We start from the raw sequence: 23210 nt of genomic DNA, 5'->3' as shown, positions 1-23210 counted from the left end.
TGCAGTGCTGTAGGTGGTTTGTGTGGAAAGGGAGTTGGAGAATATGAAGTAGAAGAGGCAGATGGGCCAGATCATGAAGGTTCTTGTATACCTTGTTTTTTTAAATGGTTACCGAATGTGTTTAAGTTGAACAGTGTGATCAGGTACTAATTTCAGAAGAATAATTGGCTCTATGGAGAGGACAGATTGGATAAGTTGGAGATAAAAAGCAGGAAGAATTAAAGTAGTCCAGGCAAAAAATGGTGGGAGCTAGAAGAAAGCGAATATTAATAGAGTCAAGAAAGAGACTAATGGATGAGAGGTGTTGAAAAATAGAGCAATAAGGCAGCCATTTTTCAAAATGTTTATTTTGGTGAGACACCAGAGGGTTGGAAGGTGAGTCAAAAATTTTTTTATGTTAATATTTAGGTGTATACCACTGAATTGGTTTTCTAAGGAGCACATTTTGGGAAACTGATCTAAAATGGCACTTATTCAACCAGGACTGATAATCAGCAGGTATGCACCAGTGTGGCTGCATCAGCTGTTTACAAATGGTGATTATCCTAATTGGTCAGTTTATTCATTCCAGTTTGTTGAATATATTGGTCAATGTTTTGAATATCATCCTGCATTCAAATATTTATTGAACATCAACTAAGTGCACTTTAATTAGTCTCCTTATTCAATGTCCCTGCCAATTTTTCCAGATACTCTTACCTACTTCTCCTTTTCTTTTAATACATACTAAGCTTCTTCCCCCACCTCAAGACCTTTACACATATTGTCTCCTCTCTCTTGAATGTTTAATAATGTATTTGTATGGCTGACTCTTTGTCCATCAATTCTCAACTTAAATGTCACCTCATCAGAGACATCCGGGTCACTCTATAAAGTTTCACATATTCCTTTTCTGTAACTTTTTGATTTTTATATTTATCTGTTCCTCCCAGTGCTACCATTCAGTGAACAAAATAGTATCTATTTCCCAATGGCCTTGCTTATTGGGGGGACCTCATTTCAATGATCTGCTTCTCATAAATGGGAGCCCTACACTTGCTATAACCAAAACTTATGTTCCTTCCACATCTTGGATTCAGGATTCCCTTTCTCCAACCATAAACTTCCTGTTCATTTCAAGATAACTTCCACTAAAATATAGTTCTACCCTATCACTGCTAATCAGTTAACTCTACCACTTGCTTACTATTCATCAGCTCCTTTCTTCAGCTTGTTCGGCTCAGAGACTAGATTTCACTGCTGTACACACACCTTTGCAAATATCATGAAACCATGCCCCTTTCCCTGTCACGATCGGGAAAAATCTGAGAATCTTCTGTCCACTCTTGAGCAGTTGAATGGGAGAAAATAACACCAAGCAGGTTTATCAAAAAATGGCAATTTTTCTGCAGTTTTTTGTAACTTGTTTTCACAAGCTTAAGTGACTTATACACTGTTTTACACAGTTTCCCCACTCAATCTTTTAATCACATTTTGCTGGGGAAATACAGAAATCGGCAAGGACTTTCTCAACTTTTTCACCAAATTTGCAAAACCATTTATATCTGGACTGTCATTTTAACTTAAAACCAATCCCTCCTCAAGCAGTCTAGATTCCACCCCGCCCCCACCTTCTCAGAAACTTAATTAACTACTCTGGTAGTTAACTAATCAGTCTTTTCCTAGATCCTTTTCAGCAGCTTATAGATACGCCCTAGTAGCTACAATTCTTGAAAGGAGGAGGTACCCTTGGTCCCCATCGTAGCTAATCTGAGTTGCCAACTCCAATGCTCCATTTCTTCACTTTTGATTTAATGCCACTCTATATGTCCCTACAACTCCTGAAATTGCTTTCATCAGGATCATGAGTCTTTTCCATGCTGCCATATCTGTTGGTTCTTTTTTTTTTTTGGACCTGTACACTGCCTTAGGAGCATTCAATAGGGTTGATGACTTCCTATTTGAAATAGCTTTAGTTTTCTTGACATTTTTTTCTTTGTTTTCTCCTTACCCTTTCCAGGTGTACCTAACCTTTGGCTCATTTTTTATGTATGTCTCCACAATCTCTTTGGGTGATTTAGTCCATTCTTTGGACTTTATTACTTCCAGTGTACCTGTCACCCTATACTTCTAAGACCAGTCTCTTCATAGTTCAGGATGGAATTCAACTGTCTATCTCATAGTTAAGCATGTCATGTCCAAATCATTTGATTTCTCACCTTTATCTAAATAAGTAAAGTAACTACTAAGTTTTTCAAGCTAGATTCTGTAACATTATCATCATAGTAATCAATTCATGCCCTTTCCATGTGTTTGATCATAGTTATAGTTATTGCTACCTCCTAAGTAGAAAGGAGCCCTTCACTTCATTTCTCATCCAAATCATTATTTCTTACCTAGACCACTATGACATTCTTCTTATGGGCTTTATTCTAGAATATTCCCCACCAGGCCTCTACGTTGACTTTTTTATTTTTCTAAGTAATATTTTTGGGCCAGGAGGCAGAGCAGGAGGACTCATGTATTATCTGCACGCTGCCCTTTGAATAAATTTTTTTTTTTTCAACCATGATTCTCGCCTCTCTCTCTAAGCACATCTTATTACTCTCTGTCCATTACATTTGTGCCATACTGGTTTCTTTTGAGTTTCTCAAACTGACCAAGCTTTTTTCACATCTCATTGCCTTTGCACTGGCTATTTCTTCTGCTTGGAATGCTATTTTCTAATGTGTTCAAACTTAATTCAGGTATTAGGCCACTAGTCCCATGACCGATTACTCTCTTACAGCACTCAGTTGACTTGATAGCATTTATCACAAGTTGTAATTGCTTTGTCATCTTGCTTTTATTGTCTTTAACCCCCCACACCCCAAATCACTGAACCATAGGCTGCACAAGGGCTGAATCCTTTCTGGATAGGTCACCTACCACTGTATGCCAAATGCCTAGTCCAGTACCTTAAACATTATGTGTACTTAGCAGATTTTAAAATTTATTAATGCTTAAGTGAGAGATGAAGTGAACATGGTTCTGATGGAGCTAAGGGTCTACACAATCACTGTAGTGTAGTATAAAAATAATAGGATGAGAATATGATACTATATAGTCTGTGGTGAGAGGAAGCAGTTAAAGACTTCCCTAAGGAAGAAGATGTTAGGAGAGGGAAGGCAGAGAAAACTCTAGGCTACAGTAAGTTCTGATAGGAATAGCTCTTGAGGAAATGGTTAAAAGCTGATAAAGATAGATTTGAAAGTAAATGTGGAAAGGTAAGCAAGGGCCAGATCACACAGTGTCTTAGACCACCTAGTTGTATTGGACTTTATCCTAAGCAATGGATTTATTTGGATCATAAGCAAAAGAAAGATATTCTTAACATATGAAGTTTTAAAAGTTCACTGTGGTAAGGGGAATTCCAGTGCGGAGTTCAAGACCAGTTAAGAAGGCTGTCCAAGTCATCCAAGGAAGAGTGGATACTGCCTTGGTGTAAAGTGATGGCTGAGAGAGAAAAGTGGACACATGTGAGAGATCTAGAATATTTGACAGGACATGGTCATTACGAGTTATAGGAAAAGAAGAGTAGAAGTTGAGAAAGTTTCTAGGTTTTGGGTTTAAACGAATGGTTGAAGAAATGCCATTTATTCAGGTGAGTAAGTCTGGGAGAGGAGCAGTTTTGTAACTAGATGGTTGCCTAGAGAATGTATAGAGGTCCAGGGCTTAATTCTCAGTAACTCATTTAAAAGTAGATTGAAAGAGAAATAGGAAAAGATTATGAGACTAATAGGATGGAAATGTTTTAAGGAGGTGTGTTCAGTTCTGTCACATTCTGCCAAGGTAAGATAAGGACTGTGTAAAGTATCCTTTGCATTTAGTGGTAAGAAAGTGATCAGTGACTTTGGTAACTTAGTTTGAATGGAAGCCAGTTTTAGGAGTGTGGAGAGCAAGTATAAATACCTATTTTGGTAACATCTGGTTGTGAAGGAGAGGAGAAGATAGAATTATAGCTGGAGGAAGTCATAACCAGTTTTTAAAGTAGTAGACAAATAGAACATATTCAAATGCCAATGAGAAGGATTTGGCAGAGAGAGGTTAACATGAGAGAAATAGCATGTATTGTAGAATTCTTAATTTGAGGGCTTAGGTAATTGTGAATTGTGATGCTATTTAACCAAGGTAATGCAGAAGAATAGGTTTGAAGGAAAGGTTAATGTTGAGTTTGAGGTTCTTGTAGGTTATCAAGAAAGAGGGGTATAGTGATCAATTCTTTATAGGGATCTGAAACTACAGTTCTGGAATTTAAACCCCTTGAGGACAAATATCTTGTCTTTTTCTTCTATCTCCTGAGCAGTTAGCCCAGAATCTGAAATGTAATGAGCACTTAATACATTTTGCTGGAATTGAAAGAAGGAGCAAGCATGTACAAAAAGATAGATCTCAGGGACAGAACCTGAAAAAAACACCAACACTAAGTAGGCAGAAGAAAAGAAATTAGCAAAGAATACTTGGGTAGGAAGGGTCGGATGAGAACCAGGAAAGGAGGTAAGGGTATGGAGTGTTGCGGAAGCCAGAAGAGAGAATGATGAAGGGTAGAATGGCCATACCAAATGCTACTGGAAGATCAAGTAAGAGAATAAAGAGGCTACTAGAATTAAATGATCTTTAGAGAAGTATTCATGGATGCTAAGTAGCAAATGCTTGTTGGTGAATGAGCTAAGGAAGTGGAGGCAAAGAATTATTTAAATATCTTGCTCTAATGAAAAGGAAATTAGTAACTGACCTTATTTGAAGGCTCTTAAGATGAGTCTTAAGTATTTGTGGGGAGGTACCCTTTAAAGAGCTCGAAGTTGGAGTAGTAGATAAAACCTGATCCCAAGAGCATAGGTAGGTAGACATGTTAGCATTAAAAAATAGACATCACTTAGACAATCTGTCAATTAGCAATGTTGAGCTACTTGTGATGAAAAAAGGAAATAACATTCCTGCCCAACAGGAAGCCTTAGAAGAGTAGAAAATCAAAATAGAAATGGTGAAGGCTTGAGATAAATGGGAGAAGGAGCTAAGTAGATATACAAGAGTTACTGACCAGCATTCAAGGTTCAGCTGTGTTAGGAAAACAATCTTGTGGCACTGCACAATTATGTAATATACATTTCCAGTAGTGTTCTTCAGCTTGAATGGAGGAGTAACTGGAAAGAGGTTGCGTAGTCCCAGTATGGGTAATGCATCAATGAATTGAGTCTGCTTAGGGTTAGGAAAATCCAAGAAGAAAAGGAGTAGTCAAGGAACTGGAGGTCTTGATGGTGTCAAAGGGAAGGTATAGTGGGAGTAAGGCCAGAAATGGGTATCAAAGTCTAGGGCATTGAAATTTAAGATTTTAGGAGTAGTGCAATGGCCATAGAAGTGGATTATCGAATTAGAATGTAAATGTAGGTGGTTGTGAGTTGAGAATTGAAGGTGGTTGGAGTTGAGAAATTTAACCCATTTCCCGTTTTAAAAAAAGTTCAGCTCGCCGCCAGCATTAATTTGATTTTACATAAACATGCTCTTTGAAGCTGAAGCAAATCCGACTGGTTTTCAGTGAAAATAAAACATAAAAACTATTCTTGGAGTTATTTCTAAACAACTTGTCTCTAATCCTAATGTAACAGAAATGTATACATAAATTAGATTCATCAAATGAATCTTCGGCTAAAACACCTGTGTGAGAACAATGTTAACATCACACATAGGAATGCTACATTTTCTAGAATTTGACATTTTCAGCGATCGAGAATTACTATGAAAATGAAAATACCACTACTGAAAACAGAATACTATAAATAGAACGATGTCATTTTTTCCCAAAGACTATCGATATATTAGAGCGATATGAAAATAATAAAAGTTATTTTATAGCAAACTTGTGGGGTATAGTTAGGGCTGTAATCTGTGAGTTATCTCGGAGTAAACGCTGCAGCCACAAGCACTGCCGGCAAGTCTCGGGGCAAACGGGAAATGGGTTAAAGAACTTTTGGTCTAATTTATTGGACGTGCAAGAACTAAATTAGGAGGTTCAGCAGGGAGAGTGCTTCTAAGCTATGTGGTACATTTAAGGAGATTGAGAAAGTAGCCTCAGAGTATCCGCTTGGCCCAAAAGTCTTGGAAGATACAAGTTCAGTTAAGAATATGAAAGTTACAGAATATGAATTTGTGAAGCAGCAATGAACAACAGTTCTAGAGGGAACCCTTTTTAAGGAATATAATGAACAGGATTGGAAGGCTTAAGCAGGGAAAGTCAAGGAGAGGAATTAGAATAGTAAGAATGTAAGTATAGGTACTAGAAGGGCACCTTTAGTGGCCAAGGAGGAAAGATAAGCTTTGAAGGCTTTCTTCAAGACCAAGGCTATATAGTCTATCAGGAATCTGCTTTTCCCAGGCCTAGGTTCCGTGTACCAGATCTGCTAATAATAGTAACAGTTAATATTTATTGGCTGCTATTATGTGCTAGGTACTGTGCTGAGACCTTTCCTTGTATTTCCATTCTTAAACCAACTCTAAGAGGTGCTTTTATCCTGATTCTCAGATGAGGAGAGGCTAAGTGTGTTGCCAAAGGTTACACAGCTAGTATGGAAGAGCTAAGAGTTGAAACCAGGCAAACCTACTCCAGACTTGTACAGTATGCCTTGTTTTGGAGAGCATAGGCAGCCAAATGAGGTAACGAATAGCTCAGAATCTTTAGCTAGAATGATGCTGTAAAATTGTTCTAATAGTTAAAGTCTCCCCAGGTGCTTAGGAAACAATAATAGGAGATAATTTGTAAATGATTTTTTAAGACCCACATTTTATTTATTTTTTTTTGTTTATGGTTTAATTAATATTGATTACAAAGGGAAAAAATGAACTGAAGCCATGAAGGCGGTGACTGTTGGCGAAGGTAGGGAACACAGAAGAACAAAGGACTCACTGCTAAAGATCTTAACTGTAGCTGTGTACTTTTATAATCAAAGAACCTAAGAGAAAAGGAAATGAGAAGCAATTGTGGAGAGATTGAATGGATTCTGACCAGCTCTCTACTCACACTAGTCAGTGTGTATTGGGAGCCCTGTAATTGAAATTTGTCATCAGAGGTGTTTGCTGCCACAATATCTATTGGGTTCTGTTCCCCTAAATACTTATGGACACGGCAAAAGAATGTTCACTATGAAGCTTCGCTTACACAGGCTTTAGCACTACCGCACCTGAATCTCCGAAGTACTCCTATCTCCTAGATTGGAGAAGAGGAACGGGGCATTAGTGATAACAATAGCCCTCATGTGCCAAGTTTCTCTATAGTGGTGAAAAGTACAACATTGAAGAAGTGGAGAAGTCACTGGGCTTTTGAGGACACGAATTCAAACCATTCAGGAGCAGATCATGCCAGGAAATTCTTTGGAAACAGATAACCTAGGAGTCATCCTCACAAGGAGATTGCCCCCTCCCCTTTTGCTAAGCCAAAATAGCACTTTTTATATGGAGATTTCAAGATGTTAACTAATGCCTAGACACTTAAGGATGGGAAGGGGGATGGACTATACCACTAATCAATCTCTTACATATTTCTAATATACTTTTGCAATCAATACAATCCAAATGTTCATACAATTAGGGCATTTTGGTAGTCCTTGTTTGCTACCTCTAACTCTAAAACCACTTAGATAAACTCATAACATTTACTTATTTGAAAATTTCAAAACCATCCTTAATGTATGTATTTAATCTACTTACGGCTACCTAAAATTGGATCATTACAAAGTTTTGTCTCAAATATATATGCCCTCAAAGGAAATTATGGTATTTAGGTGTTCTTCTAACCTTATTTATGCAGTTTAAATGTAATTCTATCCCATGAGAAGAATAAGAAAATTAGCAACCATTTTACAAACGAATGCTGACTTGCAACAAAAATCCTACAAAACTGGTCTCCACCCCTGGTTCAGAATGCTGCTGCTGCTGCTTTCCTGCTGGTTGAAGGTACTGGCATTTCAAAGCAGAAGGTGGAGTGTCAGGATTATATGGGGAAAGTTTCCATTGCAAATATGAGAAGCAATGCAATGTACTTATTTCAGTAAATAAGATAAGTTCTATAATATGTTGTAGCATTCATCGATGTCTTACACTTTAAAAAGTTTTTTTAATGTAATCTATTACCAGTGTAAAATGAGAAATTGAAGGAATTCTAGTGTCTTCCAAAAAAATCTTCATCCCACGCCAGCTCCCCAGCCAAAGTAGATGAGCCAGAAGTATGAAAGGCAAAAGCTGCTCTGCCAGAAGTGAAACATTTAGAATATTTTGTGTGATAATAGTGTGGGCCTTTCTAACACAAACATGATTGTGTGCAATCACTGACCTTTTAGCTGTGTGTGTTACTGGGCTTGCTAGCTCTTGTTTGTGCTCTCTCCTCCCTCTTCCCCTCTCCCTCTGTCAAACCTGAATTTTTATTTTAAAACTATAGTCTAGAACCCAACATTCTTATGGCCTGGTTATGTTATGTTTTGTTTTGTTTTGTTTTGTTTTGTTTTTACGAACCAAGCTATAGTATCTGTTTAGGCAGTTTTCCGCAGAAGTACAACATTAAAGTGAAGGGCAGATGTGATCTAACAGACCCTTCAAGTCTGATACACTGAACTGAGAACTCAGTGGAGCAGCAGTTACAAAGTGCTGATGAGCTCAAAGATACTGAAAGGGAGGCTTGAGAAGCCTAAGACCGAAGTCTGGCTCTCTTTAGTAAGAACAGTAGATAATATTTAATAAATAATCATATGTCTGACACTGCTCCAAGCTCCTTATATGTCAACTCATTCAATTAAATCATAGAAAGGCAGTAGTTGACACGAGTTTATTAGAGTTTTTATTTATGTGCCTGACTCATCTATTTCAAGAGAGCCATGTGTTCTTACTGAGGTTAATAACCCTAGAATACTGCTTGAAGAAAAATTTATATAGTAGTCACAGTACTATATATGAGCAAGTGTATTCCTTCAGCAGAGAAAGCAGATATTTTTCTAGATTTTATAATCTTGGTAGAGTGGGAAGAAAGACCATGTCACCTTTTGGATTTGGAAAAATATACATTTAAATCCTGTTATTAACTTGCTATCCCATCTTTATTACAAGCTAACACTGGGAATTGTGTATACCTAAGGTCTAGAAATTGAATGAGAAATTACCTTTCTGTTATTTATACTCTATAGTGGATATGGGCTAATATGTGTGGCCATTTATATTTTTGAATACTTAAGCTAGCTGCACAGTTATTGAATTATAGTTTTAAAAATTGAAAGATAACTGATATATGGGTAGGATGACTAGACCACTGTTTATAATGGAAACAGTCTAAACCCATTTTGCATGTATTACACATATTTTTAACTTTCCTTGAAGCACCAGTCAAAAAATCTTGTTTTTTTTGACAAGAAGGTAGTCACACTGCTACCTCTACATGCAAAGGATACTTGGAATGTGCTTTTTTTTAGCTGGGCACATTGCCACTCCCAACAAAATCAGTTGTCTAATACTTAGTTGTCTAATAAGGTAAAGAAAAAAAATAACCAGATATAACACAGATATAACATGGCCATTAAATGGAATACCAACATTCTAAAGATCTTTTTGTATAGGAAGTTTCTGGAAGACTAAATTCAGAGTTTTAAAAAAACAATTTTTGTTCTGTCTCTTTAGTAACATTAGGCAAGTTACTTTATCATTCTGAGTTACAGTCTTCTCGTTGTAATTATCTTAAAAGTTTCTTCCAATTCCAGAATACTATGATTTTTTTTTTTTTTTTTTAGTTTATACAACATAATTATGCTGTAAAGTTCATGAATACATTAATTGTTGCTGAGCAACTCCTGTGGGTTAAGCCTTGAAGATATGATGAAGAACGTGTCTCTTGCCTGCATTCAAGGTGTTCATAATTTATAGGGGGATGCAAATGTATAATAAAGCCATAGATTGTTAATTACAATATCTAACATTTTTAGTAACCTCTGTGTGCCAGTGCTTTGCATGGGTCATCTCATTTAATCTCTTTAACAATCCTACGAGATAGGCATTATTTATTCTCATTTTACATAAAAAAATTGCTCTCTGGTAGAAATACTTGATCGAAGCCTTGAGACAAAATTGGAATTCCCAAGGGAGAGAAAATGAAATCATACAAAATAAATATCTTACGTGTCACTATAATGTCATGATTTTTAAAAAGAAATCTTATTATAACCAATTCTATGGAATTGTCAAAATTGTTCATTGTATTGGGGTGTCTTTCTATTGTACATTAAGATTTGTTTAAAAGTAGTACTTTACTCAGAGTTCTTTCCGTGGTATCGGGTTTATATAGTGATATAGCCAGTGTAGTCTCATTTTGCCATTACCCAATATATGTTTTAGGTGTGAAAACCATAGGATCATGGAGAGTTAAAAAGAAATTTAAAAGTCATCTAGCTATACTTCCCATATCATCCAGGAATGTTCTTGATTATTCCTTTCAATGTTAGGGATCTCACTGCTTTATCTGGCAATCATTTTATTGTAAGGCAATTCAGATTAGTAGGACATTTCTATATTAGGTAAAAATTTTTATCTCTTTGATTTTCAGCCATTGGTCCTGATTCTGAAATCTTGGAAAATGAAATAAGCTATTTGTCTTTCAAATGTTGGGAAAATCATTCCCTATAGTCTGCACACAAATGTCCAGTAACACAGGATTAAATTAACTCTTTAATAGTCTCATACTACGCTTTGCTCATGTTAAGGTAATGGATAGCTAAAATGCCAAGGACTTTATATTGTGAACTAGTATGAGTCCTGGTCTCATGTTAAGATTTTAAATCTTGATGCAGAATGATTACTCGTTCCATTTCACCTGACTTAGTCTAAACAAAATTGTACTGAGATTTTAAATCATGTTTTGTTTCTGCGATTCAACATACGGGTCATTTCTTTTGTCTTTAGTAGATATGCCTCAGTGTCTTCCAAGTCACTAACTTGAATGTAGTCAGGAACTGTTTTTGGCTACAAGTAAAAGAGACTGACAAGGAAATGACTTACATCAGGTAAGAGTTAAGTTGTCTCTCACATAACAATGACAAAAATAAAAGCATGGGGATAGGTGAACAGCTGATATGGCAATTTCATAATGGCATCAATGTCCCAGGAGCTTTCTGCTCTTTCATCCATAAGATCTTGTTTCCAACCTCAAAAGTCACTACAGCTCTAACTATGATGTCTTAGGCAGGAAAGGGAGTGGGGGAGCAAAAAGATGCATGCAAGCTAGGTCAGCCCCACTTTTTAACTTTCTTCAAAGCATCAGTCAGTCTGGTGGTTTCAATAAGGAGGTAGTTACACTGTTACCTCTACATACAAAGGAGATTTGGAATGTGCTTTTTTAGCTAGTCATATTGCCACTCCCAACAAAATCAGAATTATTTTAGGTGGAGAAGAGAGAATATTGGGTAGACAAAAGATGGAAGAGGCAAGAGGAGCACAAAGATTATTTCCAAGAAAGACTGAGCTCCTAAGTACAAGGACCTAAGTTGTGAAGATAAAAGGATATGAAGTAATGAAGGAGACTTTAGTCACAGTAAGTAGTTTTTAATGTCATCATCAGATTAATGTAATTAGGAGCAATCTAAGAAGATTGGTTTTTCAGGTTTGCTAATCTTTCACAGAAAGTCATATCTCAAGTTACTGCACTTTTTCCTTTGAGATAAGTGCTTTATAAAATGAAAGCACTTGCTAACCTAGAAGGTGATTAATATCCCTTCTAGTAACGGAATGATCATGAATTTAGTTAATGACATTTTCATAGCAAAAATGTGGAAATTATATTGCTTAATACTTGTCTTTTTTGGCCCGAATCCACTGCACAGAGTATAACAGTGACTTTTTTTTTTTTTTTAAGATAGGAATCTGTAGTCCACTTCTTCAACTTCCTATTATTCTGTACAGACAAGTAGGTTTATCCTCCGTTCTATACCGCAGTCCTGTCTACCTCTACTCTGATGGGAGGCATTAATGTCTGAAAAACATTTTTAAGATAACATATTACATATATTGCTTTTCCTTTTTAATAGAAAATTAAATCTCCATAGCTGGGGAAAAGTCTGATATTTCACTTTTAAGTAGATGGGAACGTTGATCAATTTGGGTAACATCCAGAACTCATTTCACTTTGCTTTATGTAAGATATGGGTATATTATAGTATTTTTTTCATTATAGTATTTTAAAAGATAATTTTTTCTCTTTTTTAGAAGAGGAAAGTTGTTTATTAGAGTCTCTGACATAGTGGAAACATGAGAGGTCTGTGGAAAATTCTCAGAATTGCCCACAATCACCAATGTCTCGTACAGCCAGATGATTTGCTTTGTGAGAAAAGAACTAATTTTATATTAAAGAGCTTCTGGTAGGTCTCTCCTAGAACACTTCCCTTGGGTCTTTGTCATAAAAAAATTTAATTAAATGCTGAGGAATAATATATAATTCCTATATATTTTTTTGCCTCCATGTGCTCCAACACTGCTTATTTCTTCCCTCGCCAGTTTTTGAGAGAGCTGTGAAATGCCCTTTCTTTTGTTCTTTGTACAGTATCAAATATACGAACAAAATGTAAACTAATAATAAATTTGCATCACTATTTAAGGAAAGTGTTAACATGTATGTGGTGCAATGTGATCTAGAAAAAGGAGAGGAGGCACTTTGGGCTTTTTAATTGCTTTGTTAAAATTTCAAGAACAAGCAATGTGAAACAGTGAATAGATTTATAAAGAAAAAGTTCATCTCTCACTCTCTTTAACAATGTTGAGATCCGTCCACATCTTTCCCCCATTTACACAAGTATTCTACATGAACATACATGTAAAAGGACGCTTGATGCCTAAAAAGGAAAGGCTAAGCACAAGAGAAGTATCCTACCTCTTTTTTCTATTATACAGGAAGGAAACTTATGAAGAACATGGTTTTATTAGGACGCTCAGTTGCAAGATAGAAACTCAGTTTAAACCAACTGAAGTGAGAATGAGGAATTTATCATTCATTTAACTGAACTGCAGGAAGGATAAGAGATGGAGCCAGTTGTCAGACAACAGAATTGAGGAATTCAAACATTCTTAGGTCTTTGCCTTTTCCCCCACCCCTCTCATCTTTGCAGTCTGTCTGTCTTAAGGAAATTGATTTAATTTCCTCAGGAAGACTGGAATCATAGCCACTTCCAGCCTTTGGCGTTCTTTTGTACAAGGACTTGAAAAAAATTTTCCTCCAACTCCATATTAAAGGAAACCCTATGGCCAGGGGCAAAGTCTGTAACCAGAAAGATTTCCGAGACAAGTACTAGGGAGTCAAGGTAACTGCAAATCAGGAATGGCATGAATGAAATTAGGAAGATACCTGTTCAGTGATTTGAGAAGCCTAATGTGAGAAAGTGGTTTAAGGAAGACCTGTCGTTTATTAACTCTGCTTTCACTCGATATATGTCCCCGAAAAAAGTGACTGCCTTTTTGGATCTCAACTTTCTTCATCTCTAAGGAATTGTCTACTTTCTGAGCATCAGAAGGTTGTAGGGAGGTCAAGTAAGGAAGGTCAGTTGAGGGAGATCAAAGAGAATATATTGATGATTTTTTAAAAAATAGAAAAGTAAGCATAGTACACAATTATCTGTTCTAGAAGAAAGGGAGATGTTTTAGTAAATTTTAGGACACAAATTATAGACTATTCCACCCTATTTTCATCTCTGTGCTCCTAAATGAAAGTAGAAATTTTCTCGAGACAGGAATTATATATTATTCCTCTGAAGGTGCACAACAGTGTCTGGCTTCTATTATTAATTTATTGATAAGAGAAACAGAATAAAGATGGCAAAATTTAACTGCCAGTTTTTTGTAGTCGAATACTTGGGGGCTTCACTGATACCAAGGCAGCCTTCAGAATGTTCTTATAGAAAACACATTTTGTAAATTGAGCTTAAAGAAGAAAATATTCCACTTTCTATCTAAACAACTTCATTCACAGCCTTTGCTCCCATTACCTTTCAGCCTCCTCTGTGCAAAGTGGAAAAGCAAGGAATGTACATATCCAACTAATCCTTTTTGCTTGAGCAGAGCTTGTTGTCTTAACTGATGTGAAGAGGCACATCCTCAGATTGAAAAATTCCCTGTCTCCATTTCAGTTCTGTGCACTAAAATCCTATTTTCTAGATTTTATGCCACGATCAGGGCTTTAAAATCTTAAACCTATTTTACTACCTATCACTGTCAAAAAAGAAAAAAGAAAAAAAAAATATATATATATATATATATATATATATATATATATATATATATATATATATATATATATATTCCTTTAAGTCTTTCAATGGTTACCTGCATTTGTGAAGACTAGATGTTTTCATGTCAAATGGTACAAAGTACCTGGATGTAAGCTCATGAATCTAGCAGTGATCTGCAGTATAAATTGAAGGAAGGGGAAAATCACAAAGGTCACCCTCCTCTCTGTTATCTAGGATACAGGCTTTAGGACAGATTATGACCACTGTTAGTGACATGGTCTGTAAACTACATAATGACACAAATAACCATTATACATGAATAGTTGTAAAACATTTTTTGCTAAAGAGGGCAGACCATGAAGACATGACATAATTGGTTTTAGTTAAAATTATATTTTAATGTACTGGCTTTTCATTAAAAAATTCCCAGCAGAGAATGATTTCTGAGCTATCTTTACCAAGCAGGGTGCAAATCCCATTTTAAAACTGTCAAAACAAATTTGTTTCACAGAATAAGCATACCCAGTGCAAATGAATAAAGGTATCAATGACTGCCAAATAACACCACAAAAACACTTCATTTTTATTCTGGAGAAATGTAAATATGTTAGAATATAAAATCCAAAGGAATATATCTCTGATTTTTTTTTAAATAGGAAAGTAATAGCACAGTACACAATTATCTATTCTAGAGCAAGAGGAGATGTTTTAGTAAATTGTAGGCAAACTGACATGATACATTGTGAATTCCTGATTATTAGAAGGTCTAATAATAATGAATTTATAAAGTATTTCACAGTTCTGTGGTTAAAGAGAAGTGTTAAGTAATTATCAACTAGACATATTCTTTTTCTGGGTCCTTCCCCGCTCCCTATCAATGTGCTGCTTTCTGTGGGACCTGCCTTCCATCATAGAGTGACTCAGATGTCTTCCATCAAAGAGTGACTCAGATGCCTTCCATCATAGAGTGACTCAGATGTCTTTAGTTCAGGCTTAAGTGAGATATCCTCCTATAATATTTATTTAACTTGGATATCACTAAAAGATGACTTTCTTCCCTCTCCCCTCGTCCACTTATATCAAGGGACACCTAAACTGCAGAGTCCTGGGCTCTGCAGTCTTTTCCCCAGGCTAGGCCTTCTCACTGAATACACTTCTGTGTGCCCCTGGTTAGCTGCTCCCCGACCGTCACCACAATCCTCCACAAAGACTGAGTCGAGCTGAGTGAGTGGAGCCTTGGCTGCTACTTTGGAAAGATCGCCAGCGTCTTCGAGGCCATCACATTTGTTAGAAGTGTCACTTTTTATATTTTCCACTTGACAGATCTAAGCACTTAATGCTGTTAGTTGGATTTCTTCAAACTAATTTGCAATTAGCTATTTAAACACAATTTATGTACCCACATGAACCCTACAACAAAACAATGAGACCCCTGTCTAATGTACACAACTGAGCACATACTGAAAAATTTAAAAATTCTTCCCACATTACATTAAGTTAACACCCTTTTTTTTCCCCCAGCCTAGCCTAGGTCTTGCTTAGAAGGGGTGTAGGTTTTCCTTGTTTAACTCTCTTGTGTATCACAAAGTAGTCTTGTTTCACCTCGCTGGGATGTGCTAATGGCCATTTCCGAATGATGATTCTGGAGTAGTGGAAGGGTCCCTATCTCACCACATTCATCATATCTGAAATGGTGATGCTCACACACTGAGGACTTGTGCCTTTTAGAGTATTTTTGGAGATAGCACTTAATAAAGTACTTGAGAACCAAAAGGCTCAGTTCAGTGAAATTCATCACAATGCACAGGCATGAGGTAATCACCATCAGGAGGATGAAGGTAGTTTTCTTGGTGGGTTTGGAGATGAAAGAGTCCACAGTGTTGGGACAAGGCTTCAAATCACACTTTATAAGGTAGGGAACACTAAAGCCATCATACATCTTGTAAAATAAAACCAGGAAGCCAATTTCAAAACCAGTTTTAACAATGAGGCTGATAAGGTAAGTGTACCACAAGCCCCCATCCATCATTCCTAGGCTGAGATAGAGTTTCTTTCTGTGTCTTTTCTCTCTACCCTCATGATAAGCTACATGTAGAACCACCAGAAGTGAAGGCATGGAGACCACGATCAGTTGTAAGGCCCAAAGTCTGACCTGGGAGATGGGGAAGAAGTAGTCAAAACACGTATTTTCACAACTAGGCTGTCTAATGTTGCACTCAAATCCTTTCTTTTCATTTTTCCACACATGCTCTGCTGCCACCATGTAGACCAGCAAACGGAAGATAAACACAACGGCCAGCCAAATCCTCCCAATCCCAGTTGAGTATTTATTTACTCCACTTAGGAGGTCTCTGAGGCATATCCAACTCATAGCCTAGGTGCCAAAGAAGGAAAGATTCTGCAAAAGAAAACAGTTTCATCATGATTCATTTATTTCTGTTCCATTGATCATTTACTTCTACTGTCTTGATTATGGGGTTATGGAAGATAAACTCAAATTTCTGCATTATTACAACTTTGGATTTTGAGGTTTCTCTAAGAATCCCATAGGATATGGGAGATGACACAACTGGCCCACAGATATAACTGATCCCATGCCCAGTTTAATTTAGAATTTGGTTGGTCATCCTCATACACACTCTCATTTTTAAACAAATCCTAGTTTATTGCTTCTAAGGATGGATGGGTTCTGTTGCCGATCTAGTTAGATATGAATCCTAGAATTAGATATGACCTTGGTACCTTGAGATATCCCTCACGTGCCAGCTTTGAAGTCATAGTCTCTATTCACTTTCTTTGTCTATGTCCTGCTCATATTTCCACACATCCTTAAAGGTTGTTCCCTGTCTCTATCTCCTTTTATGTTCCATATCCCATAATAGCAACTGAGTTTGCCTACAATACGATAGTGAAACATGAGGTTCTACAATATGAACTTCTTCAAACTCATGCTCCCTCATCCCTTCAGACCTATTTACATCCATGTCCTAGTTACCTTCTTTGCCAGGTTTGGAGGGAGAGGTTGGTCTCCTCTTGCCTCAAAAACGATCATTCTAGCTCGACATCCCTTTCTTGATCTCGTCCATTTGCCCTACCCTTTGATTTCCTTATCTAGCTGAATGTCATCACCAACACCCAAGCACCCAAGTCAGAAATCTTGTGTTCATCCTAAGACTGCTCTCTCATGACCCTTTCTAAATTGTTCACCAAGTTCTGATTCCTCCTAAATGTCTCTCAAATGTACCTCCACCTCACTGCTGAAATCCCTCACCTATACAGTTCTCCCACTGCTATTTCCAGTCTCATTATCTCCTCCTTTACCCTCTTAGTACGTCTTCCATGCTGCTTAATTCTCTTGCGCCTCTCTCCATCTCTTTTGCTCTTTTCCCTATAAAAGCTGATAGGGAGCTAGGGTGCCTTCTTTTTCATTCCAGTGGCATTGTCGTTCTGGCAGTCTCCGTTTCTATCCTGTTTATAACTGAACTCCGTGGGCTGGACCCTGGTTTTTGTTTGTTGGAGAGACTTCACTTTGGAGAAACTTCCATAATATGTTCAGCACTCTGTGTTCAGTGCTTTTAAGTTGGTCTCTCACAACCACCCAAGAAAGTGTGGGTTGGTTGGTTTTGGTTTTTTTCTTTGTTTATGGTGGCAGGTTTGTTTGTTCAGATGAGAAAGCAGACTGAAAAATGATGCCACTTTCCCAAAGTCACAAAGTAAGATGCAGAGCAGGGTTCAAATCCAATTTCCATAACTCTAAAACAGTTTTTCAACAGTGGCACCACTGACATTTGGGGCTGGATAATTCTGTGTTACAGCAGCTATGTTCTGCATTGTAAGATGTTTAGCAGCATTCCTGGCCTCTATCAGCTAGATGCCAGTAGCACCACCTCCCGCCCCCATTTGCGACAACTGAAAATGTCTCCAGACATTTCCAAATGTACCCTGGAAAAGGAAGGCAAAATCTCTTCAGTTAAAAACCACTGTTGTTAACTTTCTACTATAATTGGATATGGGCTGGAGCTCCAGGTCTGCCACTAAAATACTTTTTGATTTCTTAGGTGAAACCTTGCCACTTACGGGTTCTGTTTCCTATTATAAAAATTAATTTTTACTTTCCTCATATACTCAGCCAAAAGAGTATCATGGAAATGATGAGTGAGGGGAATTAAGGAAATTAGGATATTATAACAGCACACCTGTTGGAGCATGTCATATTATCTCTTACAGAGGGAACAGTATGTATCCAGCCCACATGCTAGCGCCCTGTGGAGATGTATGAAGGTTAAGAGATGTTTTCCAAGAAAACAAAGATGCGTGTACACAGTGCTCTATTCAGCAGAGAATATAAATACTTCAATGTCCTTGGTATCAGAACACAAAATTGTATTAAATAAAAAGGATTCTCAAATCCATCGGAAAGGTTAATGTGTCCATGAATTATGAAAACAAAGCCCCAGAGATTACAAAGAGAGAAGAAAGGTATTATGTTTCCTTATGACATGTGTCATTGGACATTTGTCCATATTACTCGAGGACATTCATGTAATATTACAAAACATTTGAAAGTACTCTATTGGGCATTTTAGGGAAGGGAGAAAGATAAGAGTGGATAAGAACTGTTCTGCTAAAAAGAAAAGCAGTAAGAAAGTGACTGGTGTTTGAATAGAATCAAGAGACCGATGTCGTCAAATGTGTCAGGATTCTGAATTTCATTTGACTGGTAAATGTCCATCCTGTTTTGAAATTCTCTGCTGCTGAAGAGGCAATGGTTTTTCTCAGGAGGGAGGGGAGTTCTAATGTTAGTTCACTTTTAAGAGGTGGTTTAGCCTGGTGGATAAGAGCCTGGACACAATATTGGACTCCTTGGGTTCAATCAAGTCCAAGTTTTCTGATGATAAGAGTACCTACTTGATGGGACTCAAAACAGACTTTGACACATGACGGGTGCTCAGTAAGCATTATTATCTTCCTGTTTTGTCATTAACAATTATTTCTTTGTGTAAAAGTGAAGTCTTTCCATTTACAAGTCCAATATGTATATTTTTTTCTCTAGCTCTGTTCCTGTGAAGGTGGAAAATAGTTAGGAATCTCTGTATAATAGCCTTTTAAGCATTTGAAAACCAATGATGTTATTAGCTCAAAATTTCTATCTCTTAATAATTCAGATTGTCTTATTTTTAATAAGGCTTTTAATTTTTCCATTTTCTTAAATCATTAAGGATTACTCCCAATTTTTAATGAGTTTCCACTTACCGATTCTAAGGAACCAATTCTTCTATGATTCTTTTCTTTCTCTTTAGTAGTAGCAGTTAACTGCACAGGAATCCAATTTAGAAAATTCAGTTAATCAAATATTTTTAGAAAGTAAGTATTTAATATTCTCAATATCAGGAATAATTTTGAAAAGTTGCAAATTTCCCCCAAAACATTTTATCTAAATTAAAAGTGGGGTGAGAGGAGGTGCTGGGACAACTAGATTTTCACATGTAAAAGAAATTGGATCCCTACCTCACACCATTTTAAAAAATTAACTCAAAATGGATTAATGACCTAAATCTAAGAGCTAAACTATAAAACTTAGATGAACACATAGAGGTAAATCTTCATGACCTTGGATTTGGTAATGGATTCTTAGATATGACACCAAAAGCATGAGCAATAAAAGAAAAAGAAATTGGACTTTATCAAAATTAAAAGCTTTTGTTCATTGAAGAACATTATCAGGAAAGTAAAAAAGACAACCTACAAAGTGAGAAAAAATATTTGTAAGTCATATACTGGTAAGGACTTAATATCCAGAATACATTTTTAAAAGCTCCTAAAAGCTCAACAACAAAAGGCAACTCAATTTTTAAAATTTGCAAAAGACTTTAATGAACATTTCTCCAAAGAAGATATACAAATGGCCAATTCACATGTCAAAAGATCTCAACATCTTTAGTCATTAGTGAAATGCAAATCAAAACTACAATGAGATACCACTTCACATTCACTAGGATGAGTATAATTTGTTAAAAGTAAAATAATAAGTGTTGGCAAGGATATGGAGAAATTGGAACCTTTGCACAAAGCTAGTAGGAGTGCGAAATGATGCAGAGACTGTGGAAAACAGTTTGTCAGTTCCTCAAAAAGCTAAACAGAATTACCATTGACCCGTAATTCTACTTCTAGATACATACAAAAAAAAAAAAATTGTGAACAGGGACTCAGATATTTGTATGCCAGTGTTCATTACAGCATTCTCAATAGCCAACAGGTGGAAAGAACTCGTTACATCAACAGATGAATGGATAAACAAAATATGGTATATACATACAATGGAATATTATTCAGTCACAAAAAGGAATGAAGTTCTGATACATGCTACAGCAAGGATAAACCTTGAACACATGGTAAGTAAAAAAGTAAGACACAAAAGGATAAATATTGTGTGATTCCACTTATATGAGGTATCTTACAAATTCATAGAGATAGAAAGTTGATTAGACATGACCAGGGACTGGAAAGAAGGAAAACTGGGGGATTATTGCTTAATGGTTACAGAATTTCTTTGGGGGTTGAAAAACTTTTGGAAATTGATAGTGGTGATGGTTGTACATTACTGATAATATAATTAATACCATTGAATTCTACACTTAAAAGTGATTAAAATGGCAAATTTTATGTTATATATATTTTTTTATTAAAATTATTGAGGCAACCTTGGTTAATAAAATTATACAGGTTTCAAGTGTACAGTTCTATAATACTTCATCTGTATATTGCAGTTGTTCTTTACCTTCTCTCTGCCCTAAAACCCACATCTAATCCATATTCAAGGCGAAATTTCTTTCTTTGAAATGTATCTCAAAACTTTTCACTCTTTTCATCTGCACTACCAGCACCCTAATCCAAGCCATCCTCATCTTCTGCCTGGTACACTATAATAGCTTCTTATCTGTCTCCTCTTTTTTCATTCTTGGCCTTCTCCAACCCATTTTTCATTCCATAACCAGATTAACATTTAAAACAGAAGTTGTATTTCTTGTTTCATTTCTCTGCTTAAAACCCTAACATGGCTTCTCATTGTGTTTACGGTAGGAAAAAAAGACCAAAGTACTTACCTGGACGACAAAACCCTGCATAGCGGTGCCCTTGCCTGTGTGTCCAGCTTCATCATGCACATCTCCGAAGCTCACTGAATTCCAGGCATGCTTCTCTTCTTTCACTTCCTCCTTAAACTACATCCATTTTGTTTCTCCTCTCTCTGGTGATCTTGTCCCCTTTCCCTGAACCAGAGAGGCTTTCCCTGACCCCACCAATCTAAATTTGTTTTTCTTTGGTATTCTTGTTTATAATATTGGCCTCTTCTTTCATGCCATTTATAACTTATAGTCACATATTTATATGATCAGTATCTGTATATACTATGTGATCCATGAGAGAAGGGACTAGGGTTGCCAGATTGAGCAAATAAAAAGTAGGATATCCAGTTTAATTTGAATTTCAGATAAACAATGAATAGTTTTCTAATATAAGTGTGCCATCCAATATTTGTGATTACTTATACTAAAAAAGTATTGTTTATCTGAAATTAAAATTTAATGGGCATTTAGATATATTTTATCTGGCAATCTAAGCAGATACCTTGATTGTCCACTATTGCACACCCAGTGCCTAAATAACAGTGCAAAGTTCAGTAATGAATGGGAGCCTCTCGGGAACCTCAGTCATTCTCCTGTACCCAGCTTCTTTATCTCTACCTGAATTAAGTGTCACTCCATTCTCCATTAAATTCAGCATTCCTGTTATATGAGGTCCCTTCTTCTTCTTAACTCCGGGCTGGACCTAAGATATAGACCATCCTGCTTCATCCCTGCAAGAAAAGCAGGTAGGAGATATCCCCAACATCTCGTCTACCGACAAGACCAAATGCAAAGAATCTGGGCTTCTGCGGTCTGTGTCTTATTCTCTTAATGAGTAGCAATTTAACTTTAGCAAAACAACATCTTTTGTCCACTAAACTTTAATTACCTTTCATGTTATTGGTTTTGTGATATTTGATTTTTCTTTTGTAAATATAGTTGCATAAGAACCATAAGTTCAAGTATTAACTTATAGGAGTAAAATTATTTTACATCTAATTTTAGGTTTTATGCATGTAAATAACAGTATGCTAAAAAAAATAATAATAATAAATTGTCAGCACAGATTCCATGAGCAATGCTGAGTAGAATAGTACCCATACAGGCAGACACATGTACATATATACTACTTGCCTGTATGAATTTTAATTTTCTGAATGAGTAAATGTATTGTCATTTTTAGAGGATCTCCTCTTAGGAACAGTGCAAAGGTTGTCCTTAAGTCACACATAAAGGGCCACTAAGAGGTCCTGGGCTATTTCTCTGTGTCCCCATTATCCCACTCATTCATAGCCTGCTCTCTGTGCTCAGGTCAGGCATTCTAATATGGCCAGATCCTCCAAAAGGTTTCAAGTCAATAACATTCCAAAATAACACATGAGCAACATTACTTAGAGGCAGCTTATCCAGAAAGGGCACCAGTGATGTGGCATAAAACTAAATAGCAATATTTCTAGGTTTAGAATAATTAGGATTACTTCTATGTCACTGAAACATTTTGGAAAGAAGTAATGACTACCCAATTACAAGAAATGCCATTTTCCCACTAAATAACCAAATCTATCATAAGAGAAATAAGCTTAACTTACCTCTTGACACAGATGTGGAGATTAAGAAGAGATCCAGGCAGTTGCTCATTCCATTAAAAAAAAAAAAAAAAAAAAAGGTTGATTATATTATTTCCCTGAGCAGAAAGTAATGCTTTACACTCAGGAAAATGGAGTCAAGTGGTTTCCAAGGTAGCGTAAGCCAAACAGGTGTAACCTGATCATTTTGTTTTGGCTCATAACTTAGAGGAGAATTCATGTGTCGCTGTTGTTTACAATAT

At 36.5% G+C, this 23210-nt stretch overlaps 1 protein-coding gene across 1 annotated transcript; it reads right to left on the bottom strand.

Annotated features, from left to right (window-relative positions):
• Positions 1-15822: 15822 nt before the first annotated feature.
• Positions 15823-16629, bottom strand: GJB7 (gap junction protein beta 7). Its single transcript, XM_011367398.1, has one exon. The coding sequence runs from the start codon at positions 16627-16629 to the stop codon at positions 15823-15825; it is 807 nt and encodes a 268-aa protein (XP_011365700.1).
• Positions 16630-23210: the final 6581 nt, after the last annotated feature.

Source organism: Pteropus vampyrus, unplaced genomic scaffold (assembly GCF_000151845.1).
Source record: "Pteropus vampyrus isolate Shadow unplaced genomic scaffold, Pvam_2.0 Scaffold133, whole genome shotgun sequence".
NCBI lineage: Eukaryota > Metazoa > Chordata > Mammalia > Chiroptera > Pteropodidae > Pteropus > Pteropus vampyrus.
Note: the sequence above shows the minus strand (reverse complement) of the source record. Positions and strands in the feature narration are given on the sequence as shown.

Excerpts from the sequence above, each read along its gene's own strand:
- GJB7 (XM_011367398.1), bottom strand. The coding sequence starts at position 16,629 with ATGAGTTGGATATGCCTCAGAGACCTCCTAAGTGGAGTAAATAAATAC.